Source organism: Mauremys mutica, chromosome 3, assembly GCF_020497125.1.
Source record: "Mauremys mutica isolate MM-2020 ecotype Southern chromosome 3, ASM2049712v1, whole genome shotgun sequence".
Lineage (NCBI taxonomy): Eukaryota > Metazoa > Chordata > Testudines > Geoemydidae > Mauremys > Mauremys mutica.
This window is the reverse complement of record NC_059074.1, coordinates 112,427,354-112,445,886: the sequence shown is the minus strand read 5'-3', so window position 1 is coordinate 112,445,886 and position 18,533 is coordinate 112,427,354. Positions and strand designations below refer to the sequence as shown.

The 18,533-nt window shown below is 44.3% G+C and overlaps 1 protein-coding gene across 1 annotated transcript in view; it reads right to left on the bottom strand.

Annotated features, from left to right (window-relative positions):
- UST (uronyl 2-sulfotransferase) overlaps positions 1-18,533 on the bottom strand; it is a 271,049-nt gene that overhangs the window by 131,887 nt on the left and 120,629 nt on the right. Inside the window, exon 3 of the mRNA XM_045011208.1 lies at positions 5,389-5,544. Coding sequence (XP_044867143.1) covers positions 5,389-5,544 — 156 coding nt within the window. The remainder of the gene's footprint in view (positions 1-5,388; positions 5,545-18,533) is intronic.

The window sequence follows — 18,533 nt, the reverse complement described above, 5'->3', positions numbered from 1 at the left end:
GGAAGACCAGCACTAACTTCCAAGCCTCTGTGGGCACTGTGCTCTCTGTACAGGTCAGCAATAGACACATGAACCCCGAGTCCTCTGAACCTCCCTCTGGAGTGCCCAGCCCTTTCCACTGAACACCCTCAGAACTCTCATAATTTGTTACTCCCACAGGAATGGTACACGCCAGCTTGCAAGAGTCAACTCCAGATCACCACTCTACTTAACACACAGCACTTACATAGATAGGGAAAACAAGAATAAGTTTATCATCAAAGAACAGAGAGTCAAGTGATAGAGAGTGAGAATATTGGAAACAAATGGTTACCAATAAAACAAATCATCACATACTTTCTAGAGACTAAGCTTAACTAACATGGCATTCCCCTATGCCCTAGCTTACCCCAGGTCATTTCTCCAGTGGTTACAGTTTGGCTGAGACATCTTCTCATAAGATTAAGCCCACCAGCAGCTCATTCTCACAGAAAGAAGGAATATGTGGAGGTTCATCTGCATCCCAGATATAGTTTCAAAAGTTCACTGTCTTATCCCTAAATAGGATAACTCCTGCTTTTTTGTTTCTTCCTCCAGCCCCTGCAATCTATGGATTCACATTTTGCTCAGACTGTAAATAGGTATTCATTGTGAACCATACAATACTCAATTTGCATGTGACCTGCCTGATCAAGGTAAGTGTCTCTTCTCCCCTGCCTGCCAGGAGTATATGGATCATCTTTTGATGACCTGTCTAAATTACAGACCTAGAGAACATAATTTTCAGCATACATACATAACTCCTCACCTGTTTTCCATGTATGCATCTTACAATGGTTATGACTAAGGCTACAAGTATGTCACAGAGTCGCGGAAGTCACGGATTCCGTAACCTCCGTGACACTGGGGCCCTGCAACTCCCTAGCGCTTGCAGGCAGCGGGGGACCCCAGAGTTCCCAGTCGCCATGGGCAGCAGGGGACCCCCTAACTCCTAGCCCTATGGTCAGGGGTCCCTCCCAGACACTGCATGCAGTGGAGCAGGGTGCTGAACCCTCCTCCTTCCCCATTTTGTCAGGGATGTTTTTAGTAAAAGTCAAGGACAGGTCACAGCTTCCATGAATTTTTGTTTATTGCCCGTGACCTGTCCATGACTTTTACTAAAAATATCCATGACAAAGTGGTAGCCTTAGATATGACCAGTGTGATACAAGCTTCCAGTAAGCATCTTACATGACATTCTTTTGGTGAACCCATGGGATCCTGTCCCCACGTTCCCTCTGGCAGTTGCCATCAATAGGTCCTTGCGTCACAGACAGGTACAAACCTATCCATTTATTTCCACAACAGAGCTTGCTTAGAACCACTTAAGTGTTATCTGATCTATCTCTAATTATCCACAGGCAGAGGACCAGATGGGCAAGCTTCATGGGATGGGATGGGCTAAAGAAGGCAGTGAAGAAGACCCTACTAGAGCCTGTCTTAAGTGTATGCAGTCACATAAGGTACCCAAAAGTGCTTAATTTTACTTGACCATAGTGAATTAAGTTAAGCACTTGCAGGATCAGGGCCTAAATGTACAAGGCAGAGGAAGGATGGGAGGAAGTAAGTATGATCTCCATTTTACAGATAGGGAACTGAAGCACAGAGATTAAGTAAATTGCCTAAAGTCACACAGGTAGCTTGTAGCACAGCCAGGATTTGAGTCCAGATCTCCTTAGTCCCAGCCCAGTACTTCACCACAAGACCATGCTTCCTTTTGCCACTAAACAGATTTAAGGTTGGCACTGCTACTATACTAGATTAAAGACAGAAAAATTCTAGTCCGCATACCTTTCTCACAAATACAGAAAATATAGCAAACACATTGACCAACCCACTTTTCTAGGAGATCAAAGTGCCACTATTCAGCAAAATACAATGTATACATCATAAAAGATATGTAGCCATAAATTAGAATAAAAAGATACACAATGCATATCTGGGTACATCCACAACGGTTAAGCCTGAGCTCTGCAGCAACATGTCCACCACCATCTGTATTCCCTTAAATTCATAATCCAATAATCTGATAACTTTGTGGGTGGAGAAGATAATATATGGGTTTGTCCTCTATAACTTGTTATTTGCTGCACAAGAAATAAATGCATAGTCTTCTCTGGTATCTTCCAACATCTTGATAGGAGCATAGGCACCGACTCCAGGGCTGGAGTATCCATGGGGAAAAATTGGTGGGTGCAAAGCTCCACTTCCCTCCTCACCCCACCTCGCTGCCTCCTCCTCCCCTGAGCACACCACATCTCCATTTCTCTGCCTATCTCCCAGCACTTGCTGCCACAAAACAGCTCCAGGAGGGAGGGGAAGGAGTGGGAATGCGGCGCTCAGGGAAGGAGGCGGGGAAAAGGCAAGGCTGGGGCAGGGATTTGGGGAAGGGGTTGGAATAGAGGCAGGGAGAGGGTGGAGCTGGGGCGGGGACTTTGGGGAAGGGGTTGGAATGGGAGTAGGGAAGTGGCGAGGAAGGGGAGGGGAAGGGGTGGAGTTGGGGTGGGGTCAGGGGCAGAGGGTGGTCGAGCACCCACTGGTGCCAGCAGAAGTCAGCGGCGCCTATGGATGGAAGTACAGTATGGAAGAAGATTATGTTAGTTGTAGTCTACTGTGTGTCAGCCTGAGACAAATATTGTCAGGAAAGGAAAATGACCCTCCATTTTCTTAGCAGGGAGATGTATCACAGTATCAAAGTGAAGCAGGTAACCGGGATGAAAGATAGGACTCTGCTATTAAGATTTTAGGAGAAATCTCCCTATCAATCAGTGATGAAAATCCCATGACAAACACACACAGCAAAAGTATACAGGAACAAATGGACAATTATGGAAGATGTTTCTTACTAACCCCAAGTGGTTGGCTTACAAACTGTAGCACAATGGCTATTTTGTTTTTTCATACACAAAGAACAAGGGTATGTTATGAATCGGAATGATTTTTTTTAGTTTATGGGAAATAAAACAAAAATTCTGGATTTAAGGACAGGGTACAAGCAACAAAGAGCTCAGAGAAAGCATAGAAGCAATTAAGAAGCTTCCTTTTTAAAAGGATGAGGTAAAATGTCCAGTAATGGAAGGCTTCCATTGAAAATCTGAAGCATATGTTAACGGGTCTGAACAGTATTCTTTTACAATGATTGAACACTGTGTGAAGAGAAAATGATATTTTCCTCTAATACTGGTGGGAAACGTGACAATGTTTAAAAGCTTGTGTTGTCGCTTGCAAGCAGATGAGATGGTGTACAAGAACTTAAGAAGTGGTTAAAAAGTATGTCACAAAACCAAAAAACTGTCTAGGTGAAAGTTATAACTTTCATTTAAGAAACTGAATGGAAGGGAAAAAACCCTCTGGATTTCCAGCTTGTTTATAATAGCTTTTCACTACTCATTTTCATGACATAAGGAACTATGAATTAAGGAACAAATTCTGAGCACTATTCATACAAGGGAACTGACTTTGGGAGCAGCTCTGTGTAGTTTAAGGTTAGAGGCCCAAACCTCAAAAAAAGTATAGGCGCTTCTCATTGAAATCAATGGGATTTAGGCATCTCTGAGGATCTGATCAGAGTCAGCAAAGAAAAATGCTCACCAGACTGTGAAGACACCTTTGCCAGTGTGCCATGTGGCAGGAAAAAAGACCCAGTCTCCATGTAAAGACAGGGGATGGGGTTCACTTCATCTCAGAGGACATCAGTAAAGAGGTGAATCATTGTTTCCATTAAGGTAAGACATTGCACCAACTGTAACTATGGAAGTGGTCAACTACCTGCTTGCCCTCCTTCACCACAGGAACGAGGAGAGCCACATGTAAAGGGTGCCTTCTATGCACAGGCCTGGGAAGGCAGTGATGGTGGGAACAATACTAGTCCAGGAATTGCTACTTCTAATCTCTATTTTCTCCTCTGTTGAAGGCTGCATATGTACATGAAACTGGGGGAATGATCTGGCTTCATAGGTTTTGATATAATATTTATTAATACTTAGTGACAAAAAATCTGTGATAACATTGTGACACTACACCCCATCTTCATCATAGTAATATTATGATGATGTAATTATGCTGCATTTTGTACAAGATGGTCATGTAAGGTATCATTGGAAAAGTTATGATTTGCTGAACATGATTATCTTATTTGTGTGCATTTATCATTTTTTTATCTGAAGTTATAAATATTGACTATGTACCTGTATTTCAAATGTAGTTACACCTGGGTGACACCCACTAGGCAAGAGGCTTCCAGTCTAGATAGCTGGCTGTGAAGGGCCTATTCAAGGTAATGGGACATTAGTAAAAACAAGAGACCTTAGGAGAAGCTTTTCCCCCACCTGTGAGCCTTCCTGAGCACGCTCCAGACAGCCTGTAAGTAATGGCTGCTATGACTCTGCAAGGGCACGTGACCAGCCCACATGACTCTGGACTCCATTTTGGGGGCCTGTATTTTTCCACAAACTGGTCTGGGAACTGGTTTTGGAACAAAGGGTTCCCACCATATGCTAAAGCTATACAAGGCAGGGAGTGACATCTTCTGTTCTTCACTCTCCCACAACTCAACACCTGAGAGAAGCTCCTAAGAAGAAGGACCTGGAATGGGGGTGGGGATCCAAAGCTGCAAAGCAAGTACAGCTTGTGCTTTGAGAATCTGCAAGCCTGCTTGTATCATCAGTCAGGATGAGCGATTGTTAATTCAAATCCTATCCTTCTAGTATGTTAAACTTAGTCTGTGTTTTTGTTTCTTTACTAAGTAATCTGCTTTCATCTGTTCACTATCACTTATAATCACTTAAAATCTCTTTGTAGTTAATAAATTTATTTTATATTTTAAATCTAAACCAGTAAGTTTGGAGTGAAGTGCTTAGAAATCTTAGCTCAAGGGGCAGGGGCTGTTGCATTTCCTTTCCACATTGAGGGTGGGAGTGAACTCTATGATCTTACGCTGTACAGTTCCCTGTGCAGCGCAAGATGGTATAATTGTGGATTTATACTCCGGGAGGGGTGGGGGGCGCATGCCCGGGGAGCTGAGAAATTGGCTGGTGTCTGTTTGCACTCAGGTAGCCCAGTTTGAGTGAGTGGTGCAACCTGCTATGGTGTTGGGTGATAACAGGACCTGGGTGAGGTTAGCTGTGTCCCCAACCCAGCTGTGTGTCTCAGAGGGAAGCAGTGGTTCCCACAGCTCCCAGACTGCACCCCAGGGGTAACAATCCATCACATACCTATTTATAGATGCATTTCCACATGGTGATTGGGATTTAGCCACACTACCCTATCTACCATATAATAAGAGAAGTCATGTTGAACAATATATCCCTGTCTTTCATAACTTAAAAATGAAATAAACACAGAACATCTAAATGAGCGTAAACAACTTACCTGTTCATTTTTGGTCAGTCTGGTTTTGTTATGAATGTCTGATGTAACCAGGTTGAACCCATGCCTCTCTGACAAGATTCTCAAAAGCAAAACCACAGTTCGACTCCCACACTTTCCAACTCTGTTGTACACCACTTGGCTAGGGAAAGGAAGTACCTAGATAAAGATTGAAAAGAAATGCAGTGAGCATACTGGTCTTTCCATTTCTAGGCACCTCACATTTGCTGTGACTCAAGAGATAAAGATTTCCTGAGTACTACACATGTCCATGTCTAGGTCAGGAGTGTCCCATTCCACTAGCAAGCTATAAACACATAGTTAGAGTCTTTAGAGTATTAATGGGAGGCTTGATAACTCAGAAAATGATGACGGGATACAGAGACTCCACCCATGACTTTCCAGTTTAACACTCTAGTGCAGGCCAGTCATAACACAGACATATCACTGCTTGATGGCTTCTATTTAAATGAATTCATGGGCTTAAGCTTGTTGCTTGTGCCCACATCACAAAACGCATTATAACAATTAGCGCCGTTGCTGACTGTCTCAACAGAGACAACACAGACTGAATGTTTATGTAAAGTACGCTACTTCTAGAGCCGGTCCTTTCGCTGACATATTTTGAGAGGGCAATGTGAAGGAAGATGTGATGGATAGAGGCCTTCAGATGCCAGAGCTATCAATCTGGCACCTTTTACCAGCACTAAAATTCATTAACCATTTTTTTAAATTAAGAGAATAAATCTTCCAAAGAGACATTATGCATGAATTATGCCTTGACAGCTAAGTTAAAAATAGAGTTCAGCTGGTTCCAATTCAAAAATGGATTACTTGACCCACCACACAAAACTGTTTATAAAATGGCATCTCTCTAAGTTAGAAGATAGGAGTAGATAACTCAAATGAATTTAAGTGTCAGCTAATTAGATGAGTCAACAAACTGCCCTCATCAATCCCCCAATAAACAATCACCAGACTCCTGCTGCTGTTGTACAATTTGAATACACTTTACTCTCCACTTTTGACCAACTTGATCCCACAGGAATTACTCAGACAGAATGTCCAACTATATTTTAACACTAGTTTAAAAATGCAGCCTTTGATGGAAAGATCATGTGGTAATAAGTGTTTGCTGACTGGTGGCTTTAGGAAATCATATTTTTTATTTTTGTCAGTTTAGTTTTTAATGTTTTGAATTATTTTTGGCCATATTTTTATATGATATAAAAGGTTTTAAGAATGGATTCAAAACAACCAAGGGAATCATGAAATCCAGATAGGTAAGGAAGAACATTTCAAATCCAAGTCATACGAGGAAAGAATAATTTGGAAATCATAAATGGCAAGAATGAAGGAATGATTATTCCCTCATTTGTGTCCACACTGATACTGAAGTCCTTATGCTGATCTGAACTGCACCCATAACCACAGGAAATGTTGTACTGAGGTCTAATATTGATATATTTTAAAGTAACATTAAGAAATAAATATTAAGCACTCTGTTTTATAATCTCAAAGCTATTTATAGTCATTAACTGTCTTTGAACAAGGTAGATATTTTTAGAACAGCAAATATGCTTCAGGAAAAAAAATGTAACAAACCTCCTCCCCCACTGTAACTGCCGGCCTCTGCCCCAGGCTAGTGTCCCCAGCCCTGGAGCGCCCCCAATTCCCTCCTGCAGCCCAGGAGCGACAGGCAGGCGGTGGCGCAACTCAAACCGGGGTCAGCCCACAGAGAGACTGGAGCCACGCCAACCAGGAAGCAGGAGGGGGGCTGGGGGCAGAGCACAGGTGGGGTCATGCCTGCCCATTTGGGGAGGAACAGCCTCCCCCAGCTTATGATACTCACAGCCCATGGTACAGTAACTCCTCACTTAAAGTCGCCCCGCTTAACGTTGTTTCGTTGCTGATCAATTAGGGAACAGGCTCATTTAAAGTTGTGCAATACTCCACTCTTACATTGTTTGGCTGCCTGCTTCCTCCACAGCTGGCAGCCTCCCTATGGCCCCCTCCCCCCCGTGCCTCCCGCCCGCCGGCAGACCCCATGGATCAGCGCCTTCCCCCTCATCTCCTGCCTGCGGCAATCAGTTGGCTTGCGGCGTTTTGGAGGCAGGGGAGAGGAGTGAGGACTCAGCGCGCAGTCTCTCCCTCCCTCCCCTGCCTCCTGAACACCACAAACCAGTTGGTTGCCCTGGGAAGGAGGCAGGGAGGGGGAACCTGCGCCTAGTCCTCGCTCCTCCCCCTGCATCCTAAACGCCGCAAGCCAGCTGATTGCCCCGGGCAGGAGGGAGGCGGGAGGAGCGAGGACTCCGTGCGCCTCTCCCTCCGGCAATCAGCTGGCTTGTGGCGTTTAGAAGGGAGGGGAGGAGCCAGGACGCAGCGTGCGAAGTAAAGGGGGAGGACGTGGGGGGGGACGACAGAAGAGGCGGGTCAAGGATGGGGGATTGGGGGAAGGGGTGGAATGGGTGGGCTGAGGGTTGAGCCCCTCACCCCTGGTGCTTGCAGAGTAGGGGAAGCTGCCCTGGAACCTAACCCCCCCATTTACATTAATTTTTATGGGGAAATTGGATTCACTTAACATCATTTCACTTAAAGTTGCATTTTTCAGGACCATAACTACAACGTTAAGTGAGGAGTTACTGTATTAAGGGAAGGAAATAGCTGATGAATTTCTCAACTAATAGCAAGGCAAGCAAAATAGTTCGCTGTTAGGATACACTTTAGCTCCTTAAAATCATTTTGTACGTTACATAAATATCTGCAACAAGTTCTTTCCCAGTATTCATATCTATACTAGTGCAGCTGTTCAAGGAAAGAAAAGAAAACATACTGGATATCATTTAGTTAGCCAACTTCAGGGGCTTTTGTCAACAAAAGGATGAAGACAGAACACACTGGCCGAGAACTAGTTCTGAACTGTAAATTTTTTTAAGTAGCATATATCCTGCCATAATTTAGAATGTCTTTTTCATTCAAATGCCACTAGAGTCTTAATTATTTGTTTCAATTTTACTTTACTGTGAGCCAAAAATACAACACGGTTTTCTGTCTGTTGTCTGCACTTCCCTCGTGCTAATCAGGGGAGAAATCTATATTTTTACAACACAAAGAAAGAGTTTTAATTGCTAGGAGGATCTGGCAAAACTAGGTTTGCATGTGTTCAGTAGTTTTGGTTTTTCCAACCTGTTGAAAAGTTCATTTCTTCTCCTTTAACACCCTTTCATAAAGTGCATGCTCATTTTGCCTGATCTCTTAACAAACCTTCCAGTTTCCAACCCTGTTCAGCTGCCCTTTGGCAGTTCCTTAATGGCAATGAAGGCAAAAATCAATAAAGCCTGGTTAGTTGCCTCTACTATTTCTATTGTGCCTCTCTTATCGGGGATCAAAGCATTACCTCCAACCTGCATCTCACCTCCATCTGAGTTCCAAATGTCTCTTTGAACATGGAGCCTCAAAGAGCACTGCAACATACCTTTGTTCTATGAGCTATTACAGATGTCTTACAGTTGCCTGAATTCTGATATTTCTCTTGACTCAGTCCGCTGTCAAGGAACACTCTTGAGAAAAAAACATTATACTACTGGTATGTGTATTCTGCAGCACAACTAAACCTGACTGCCCCACTCATCTTATAAGAAAAGGAGGCCTAGCAGAACCGATGAGAAACTTTGTTCTCTCCCCCCTGAGGACAGAGAATTTTGATATTACAACCACATAAATTCCAACTTGTCAACAGCCAAATATTTTTTAAGGAAAACTAAAATTAAAAAAAAAAAAAGCGGTAGGATAAAACACACAAGTCTCAAAGATTTTAATGGCACGTCACCAACGACGACTCGGATATTGTCAAGTCCACTTTATAGAGCTAGACGAAAGGAGAGCTGTTCTGTAACAGAGACAGATCCTAGTATAATTGCATTTAAACTGTACCTATGAGACCTGAAAAGTGCAAAACCTGAGAGGTATTCATCAATGTTATAGGTAGATTATAAACTCTTTAGGGCAGGGACTGTCTTTATATTCTCTGCTTACACAGCACCTCGCACAATGGGATCCTGGTCCGTAACTAGGCCTTCTAAGATCTACAGCAGAGGTCTCCAAACTGTGGGGCCTGGAGGAAAGTTTGGGGGGGGGTCATGGTGGGCCAGGACAGCCCCCATAGGGGATGGGGAGGAAGGGAAAGAGGGCCACCCCAGCCCTGCCCCAGCTCTACTCTGGCCCCAGCCCCATGCCTGACCCTGTCCTCACCCTCGGTGCGGTTCCGCCCCTGGTCAAGGGCCCAGCTGCTGGCCCCCTGGCTGCAGCTCCAGTCCCAGGCCTGCCCAAACTCCAGCCTTGGCCCCTGGCACCGGCTCCATGCCTGGCACCAGACCCACCCCCGGCTGTGGCCCCAGCCTTGGCCACCTTACCCCGTCCACGACCCTCCAACCCCCTGAACCACAGCCCCACTCCTGGCCCTGTCTCTGGGGGAGGGGCTGGGGGTGCAGACAAAGGAAGGGAGTGCACAACCCTCAAATGTTTGGGGACCACTGCTCTACAGTAATACAAGTAATCAACAACAGTGTAAAATAAATTAGGTGCATAGTTTGTGCATGCCTGTGTGGCTTGCACAAACTGTCCTTTCAGCTAAAACCAACTCTGGCTGAAATCAAGGTATAGCTCAAACAACTGCTATGTAACTATGCAAGAACAGTATCATTTAGCGACCTGATGATTGGGGCAATAAATGAAAAGGCAGATTGCACTATTGTCCTCCACAGTGCCAGCTCACACCGCTAAGGGAGTCTCAGTTTCATCTGATGCAGGGGATATTGGGTGTGCTGCTAAATCTGTCTTATAGAATTATTTTTACATTATATCATGCTTCTGTAATGGCTTCTGTTGAGAGACTAGTGTTCCAATGTAAATTTACATGTTACTGCTTGGAAGGCTGAACTATGCCACAGTCAAATCAGGTGGGAAGAGTGGTACTACACTCCATTTCAAGTACACATCTAATTTATTAGATTAGCAATTTCAGGCCAATGAGTTGAGCCTTCTGTCTCCTTTAGAAAAAGTACTTTAGGCACTCACTCAAGAAAAAAAAACTTGTTTTTATTACAAAAAATAAAAAGGCTACAGTAAAATATTTCAAGATACAGGGCTACATCTTTGATTCTAGCTAAGATGTGCCCAACATAGGAACGAGGCAGAGGGTTGGGGGAAGGCATCCACTTTCCCAATCCTGTGACCAGTTTTGCCTTTGGTGTATCAGGGTTCTTCCAGCTGCAGATTGCTAGAAAAAGCAGTGGTGGACAAAGATCTGGCCCAGATTATTTGTAGGCATTTGTACGGCACTCAATGTAGTATCCAAGCACCTAATTGATCCCAGTCAGACAAGCAGAACGATTCTTCTAATTGAAAGCAACTCTCCAGATTATATTCAGAGGAAATTCTGTCTGTCTTTCTTAACCACTTAGCAAATTTGACCAAAAAGTGAAAGGAGAAAACCAAATGCCATTATAAATGCTTGTAAACATACTATTTAGGGTAATTCACTGTCAAGAGTGATACGCACAGGACACAGCTGTACACCCTTTAAATTCTACCCTCCCAAAATTACACTAGTTTTTGGCACTAAAGCTTAATGTTGTTTAATATCTGGGGGCCTTCATTTTTACTTCAGAACCGTGACATCCTAGCACCATCCAAAATATCTTTGGTAGCTGGGAAGTGTTTGGTTATTACCTGGCACGATCTGTTATTCCAGCAGCATTACAAGCTTTGTGTAGCAAGTGAACATGGGACTTTCTAGACTCTTATAGAGGCTAGCCACACACAAGGTCTACACAGTATCATAACACATTTCCATTTGGAGCCTAGAGTCCTATGAGTTCATTATCAACCTTTCCTACAAAAAGTATTACTTTGTTTAAGCAGAGAATTCTAGCATCTGCAGCTGTAGAACTCCACAGGTGATAGATGTAATGTCTGGTAGTAATAGCTGCTGCTAAGCCTTTCCAAAACAACTGTCCATAATGCTTGACTGGGTAATGTCAAACACATTTTATTATGTTGAATAATGCTACACAACAAGATCCATGACAAGGAAATAAAAATGTTGTTAGCATATCACAGGACCATAAAACATTCTCTGATTTAAAGACTCAAGTCAGCGATGCTCTGGATTTGCTCATTTTCATTCCATTCAAAGTACAACAAAGCTTATGGTATACTCTAATAATGTACTTTTAGGGGATGTATAGACACCCCCTACCACTGTGTCATGAAGCCCAGTTCTGGCAAAGCCCCCTACATTACAGGGAACGTGAGATGAGCTATGATCAGGCCATGGCTAAAGGTCTCATACTCCATCCTTGCCCCCAGGTGAAGAATTTAGGGGGTCATGGTTATGAGAAATTGGGCCAGCTAGTAAGCTTAGGGAGGACTAATGACCCACTAGAGTTTGGCAGAAAGCAGCACATTTATTATACTGATAGCTAAGCTAAGCTCAAAAGAAGGGGTGAGGTGGGGGTCACACTCCCAGGACAGGCACGGCACTGGAGATGTCAGGATCCTTCGAGGTAAGTGTCCCACAGTGCAGTGATGGACAGTGCGATGAAGATAAGTCTTCCCAAAGCACAATGAAATGCAACGCAGCGAACCACTGGCCAGGCGGTCCGGGAAAAGGGCCTTCACGGGGGGGGGTACAATCTTGTGAGTGCACTCCTGAGCACATGGCCCCTTCCCCTTTTAAGGACCTGCTCCTCATGGCCTGGGACTAGAGATGACTTGGCCGTGTCTGGTTGGTCACACTCCATCTACAGTGTCCATGCAGTGTTCAGGCATTGGGCGTGTGATCGCTGCCTAATCAGAGTGCCAGACACCTTGCCTACCTGGGAGCTCTTCTGATCTTCCAGCTCCTCAAGCAGCCCATTCATCCCACAAGCATTCCAGGAGGGGGTGAGTGGGAGGGGGAAAGCTACTTCACAGGTATTCAAAGAGGGAGAGGAGACCAAAAGGGGGGTGGGGAGAGGTGTAACAGACCTTTTGAGCATACAGATCACTGCTGCTCCTACAACAGTCATAACCCAGGTACTCTGCTGAAGTAATACCCATGGAAAAGCTCTGTGGCCTTCAGGTAGTGAGGATTCCTTCTCCACTCATGCATCTACTCAGGGTGCTTCAGCCAGGTATTAAATGTGGCTCATAGTGAAGTCTATTTTCACAGGCTAAGCAGAATTGCACTTTGCAATACGATGAAAAAATAAGGTTTTATATTCTACATGGGTGGTTTACCACATGCAGAACTTCCCTGTACGTCAGTTCCTCTACAGTTCCAACTAAATCTCCCAACTTGATTATCTATACCCTTGGATCAATTTTACTGGCATCATTCTTTAAAAACCAAACCAAACCATCCCACACCGTTGTATATTCTCCCCCTAAACTCCATGTTTGAATAGTTTTACCAGCTAAAGGAAAGCAGAAGTGCAGCCAAGCTGGCTGGTTCATTCGCAGTGTTCCCTCACTCACACGATTCATTGCTTGTCAGGTGCTGATAGAGAAATCCAACATTTACAGCTATTATTTTCAGAAGCTTGTTTAGGTCACAGGCAACCAAAATCAAAATGCTTTAAGTAACAATCATTCCATATATGTGTAATTATGCAACTGAAGATAAACTCTAGAGTTTTTAAAAGCTCAGTTTATAATAGACTATGTAAATTTAACAAAAAAATTACGACATCTGCAGCACATGAGCAACTTTACGATATGTATTTAATGCCCCAGAGGTACATTATTACTGTTAATTTGTTTATTTATATTACTATAGTATCTAGGAGCACTATTCATAGACCAGGACTCCATTTTGCTATGTGCTGTATAACATAGATGCTGTAAGGGATCTTGATCTTCCAATGCAGCTTACATGCAGACATTTGCATAGTGAGACTTGTCCTCTTAAAGAGGCCCCATATCTCTATTTTCTGGATTGTCACAGAAAGTCCAAATTCTTCTTCCTTATAAATAGAACCAAGATTCTTGACAGGAGCATTTCATTATCACACAGCTTCATATGTGGCAGGGATTGAAACTTAGCTTTCCCACCATCACAATAAAAAACAACTCAAAAGGCAGGAGATGGAGGCTGCACTAGTGGAGGAACAAACCCAAGAAGAATTCTCTGAGTACCTCAGTGGAAACAAGACCATATTTGGACATTTATATTGTGGTGGTGGTGATTTGGTTACACTTTACAAGACAGTGACTGTAGTTACAGTACAGACTGACTCTTGTTACAGGTACCTAGTCCTTGTAGCCAAACACATTAATACCTGAATAATTTTAATACAGTAAGTGCTGGGACTTGCAGAACTGCCAAAACTTACCAACCGAGGCACAAATTTACTAGCCCTCATAACATAAATGGTAACAAATATCAACAAGTTCAACCTTACAACCACACACCACAAGGGCCTAATTCCATACAGCATATGGGCAAACAACCCTCTTTGGTGGCTCCATTTCTTTACTGATGTTCTAGAAGTTGATGATGGGAATTTGCTTCTTTTTTCTGAGAGCTCTGCTAAGCTCAAAAGAAGGGGTGAGGTGGGGGTCACACAGGGCTCTATATTCACGAGGTCACAGAGGAAGAAAGTGAGACACTTGTAACGGCTATGCCAACAATATGTTGATGACTTTGTGTCATATCAGATCTTGCCAGTACAATCTCTCTACTTTCTTGGTGTGTGATTGAAACAGGTCATGAATTAAGGTGATTTAGCTAAAGAATTAAGGAGATGGCAAGGGCTGCATCAGCTATCTCTTCTTCAAGTTGGTTTGCAACCTAGGGGTTTGTTTTGGACCCTCATCTGCATCTGGAATTCCAGAGAGAAGCTGTGGCTCCAAGTGGTGTTCTTTTCCAACTTGCACTTAGCAAGGCATTCATATACCTCTGTTATGCTGGAAGGAGTTAAAGGCTTCCATCAGGCATTTCTTTGATCTATAGGCAACCAGAAACCTTGTTAAAGCTGATAGGTGTGGTAGCAACCCTTCATTCAGACTAAATGGAAGGAGCAATTAAGTTCTTTATGGTGTATGATAGCTGGATATAATGGAAGCCACTGCCCAAGGTACTAGGCTGCACACAAGGCCAAGAAGCTTAGTTACATGGACTGAGTAGTTTTCCGGGGGGCTGAACACAAATGCATGGTCTGGGAGACTGATTTGTTGCAGCTGTATATGTGTGACAGCAACCAAAAAGTCAAGTGAATGACAGACAGTGTGAGAAGCAGTGGTGAGTGTGGCCCTTGGAGGGAGCAGAGAGAGTTCCTTGTGGCACAGAACTGGCTGGAAAGGCAGGTGTGGAAATTGTGAGCAAGGAACTGCCTCCTGTTTGTTCAGAGTTGGTAAATAAATAAAATTACACCAGAGAAATGAGACTCATTTAATCCATTTCTCTTTCCACTGGAAACAAACCAGCAAGTCCCCAAATATTGGGAAATGGCTCAGGCCAAAAAGGGGCAACGCTTCTCTCTCAAAGGTGGACTTCAAAAACTGAATATCTCAAAAACCCTTTGATCACAAAGCCCCCTTAAACTAATCTTAAGCAATTTGAAAGCATCAAAACCAAAGAAAGCTTAAGTTACAGATGCAGTTTAGTAGTGAATGTAATTGAAACATATGAAACTCCAAAAGGCCAAAATTAAAACATGGAAGCCTTCTTAAGCACTGTTTCCTTCTCCCTGTCTTGAACCTCATAGATCCAGTGCATCAGGTGCCATCTTACTCAGTTTCAGGGATAGAAGGTGTAGCTGCAGGCTGTAAAAAGCGACAAAGAGTCCTGTGGCACCTTATAGATGAACGGAAGTATTGGACTGTAAGCTTTTGTGGGTGAATACCCACTTCATATTCGCTCATGGTGACGAAGTGGGTATTCACCCACGAAAGCTTATGCTCCAATACTTCTGTTAGTCTATAAGGTGCCACAGGAATCTTTGTCGCTTTTTACAGATCCAGACTAATATGGCTACCCCTCTGATACCTGCAGGTTGTAGTGACACTGGAACAAAACACATACTTCTGAAACTAATCAACTCTAAAATAGACTAGACAAGATCTTCTGGGGCGGGGGTGAATGAAAATATACCTGAAACCAGAATAACAGAGCTAGCTAGCTAACCTGCAAAGCTGCATAGACTGCATGGAACATTGAAAACAAAGCACAAAAACAACCAGACCAGATTCTTCTGTTTCCTTTTCATTAAGCGGCTGGGACTCAATTGAAAAATAAACTACTTTTTCAAATCAGCATTTCAGATTTTTGTTACTACTGGCAGCTAAAGCATTTGGCAGGACAAGTAAAAAAAATAAAATCTTGTAGAGGTCCACTACCCCTAAGTACTGAGATAAATGAAAAAGAGAAATACAGAGGACAAATAATACTAGGATACTAGATGCAGCTAAGGTCAAGGTTTCAGAGTTTTAAGCTTACTAAAAATTGTTTAAAAAGCAAACTACACATTTTATTGTTTCTGTAAGGTGCCTGCAGCATCTCAAGAAACAAATCCATGCACACACCACCAGAGTTCTGGGAATTCTGCCTCGAAACAAGTGGTCTGACCATATAGCTTAATCCAGAGCCTGTTGAAGTCAATGGAAAGATTCCCATTGACCTCAGATCAGACCCTCATAAAGGATACTATGTGAAGTGTTCGTCTGTACCAGGGGCCTCTAAGTGTTACAGTAATATTAACAATACATCATAACTAACAATATTAATTAATTAGATCAGGATTTTTACAGATTTTAACAGGCAGTTCTCAATGTCTTGGCTGTACTCTATAATATATTTTACCTTGTTCCTTTGACATCTTATGTATGACTGATAATGAAATATGTGACTATATATTGTAGTTACTAAGGCCCTAAAATTAAGACTTATTACTGTCCCCATTCAGGCCAACCTGGTGACCCTCCAAGGGCACCCACTCTAGACTCCTGTCTTCTCAGTTGTCACCTCTCTTGGGCAGAACTCATTTCTCCTTCCCTCCTGATCAGGGTTTTTTCCAGGCTGCAAAGTTCACTGCCTACATTGTGATATCCTTAGCAAGCCAGACTGCCTAAACAGGCCACTGTCTGTGCTTTGCTTTCTCTGTGAAGGCTATGAACAGCTGCTTGCTGATGAAGAATACTGCCAACGTGTTGTCTGACGGTACTTGAACATGCTTTGCTTTTATGTATGGAAGAAACCATTTGTAAGCTCTGTGGAGGGCTTTGAGTTCCAAAACATTTTGTATGCATTCTGGACTCATGCAGAGTCCATGTGTCTTGCGCTGTATGCTCATCCAGAGGAGTTCCCTATCCCACCAGGATGGTGTCCATGATCAGTATTCTCTCAGGTGGCGGGTGAGTGAATGGGACTGCCACACCCTTTCTGCCACCCTTTTCCTGAAATTATCAGGCAGAGAAGGTGTAATAGCCTCATCTGGGTATAATGATGAGGACCCTGTCTAGTAGTTCCTCTCCCCCCCCCAGGTTAGTGGGTCCTGTACTCTCTAAGGGATGGATACCTGTCTTTTCATGCTGTCTCTGTTTAGGAAATATACGGTCTTGTGCCAAGCTTGGAGGAAGGAAAGTCAGAGTCTTGCAAGTAATGTTATATGTGTGCAGGCAGCTACGTGGGTTAAGAAAGTGAGACAGGAATAGACTGCTGTCTGTGGACTGGCAAGAAGCTGTGTGATTAGTACCTTCATGGTCAGGAATCTGTCTTTTGGGAATATGCTCTGGCTGTGATAGAGTTCAGTGTTGCTCCAATAAATTCTATCGTCTGTGTGAGTACTAATATGAATCTCTCTTTGTTTATACAGATTCCCAGCAATAGTAGTAGCTTGAGTATGGCTGTTGTCGCTGATTGGTCCTCTTGATAAGATCTCCCTATCAATAGCTAGTCAATGAGGTAGAGAAAGATCAAAATTCCCTTGCAGCAGAGGTGAGCGGCCACTGACACACCACAGACATCATCTCTGGGTCTGTAGCAAGGCTGAAGGGAAGTACCTTGTACTGACATTGATTCAGATTTACACTTAATATGAGAAATTGCCTGTGTGCTGGGTGGACCCCTTATGAAGATAGGCATCTCTCATATCAAGAGCTGTGAATCAATCTCCTTTGTTCACTGAGGGAATTATTGCTGATGCTTTACCATTCTGCAACACATTGCTTGGATGTAGACCAGGGGTGGGCAAACTACGACCTGCCAGCCAATTTTATCCCCACCTTGAGCTTCTGCTGGGGAGCAGGATCTGGGGCTTGCTATCCCGCGCTCTAGCCAGTGAGCAGGGTTGGGAGGTGCTCCACGCAGCTCCCAGAATCAGCAGAATGTCCCCCTGCTGGCTCCTACATGTAGGGGCAGCTAGGGGGCTCCGCACACTGCCCCCACCCCAAGTGCTGCCCCCGCAGCTCCCATTGGCTGGGAACTGTGGCCAATCGGAGCTGCAGGGGCAGCACCTGATTGTGCCTCTGCGTAAGAGCTGGAGGGGGGACATGCCACTGCTTCTGGGAGCTGCTTGAGATAAGCGCCGCCTGGAGCCTGCAACCTGACCCCGTCCCAGTCCCCAACCCCTTGCCTCAGCCCTGATCCCCCTTTTGCCCTCCAAACCCTCGATCCCAGCCTGGAGCAGACTCCTGCACCCCAAACACCTGCCCCACCCCAGAGCCCTCACCCCCCCCTCCCGCACCCCAACCCCCTGCCCCAGCCCAAATCCCCCTCCTGCCCTCCAAACCCCTTGATCCCAGCCTGGAGCAGACTCCTAAAGCCCAAACCCCTCATCCCCAGCCCCACCCCAGATGGAGCCGTCACCCCTACTCCCACACTCCAACCCCTTCCTTCACCCTGAGCTCCTCATTTCTGGTCCCACCCCGAAGCCCACACCCCCAGCCAGAGTCCTCACCCCCTCTTGCACCCCAACTCCAATTTCGTGAGTATTCATGGCCCGCCATACAATTTCTATACTCAGATGTGGCCCTCAGGCCAAAAAGTTTGCCCACCCCTGATGTAGACTGAGTTGTCAGATCTAGGATGGGTCTCTATACTCCCTTTGATTGAATACCGTCATTTTTCTTGGCATTGAGGAAGTATGGGTTCTATGGCTCCCAGACAG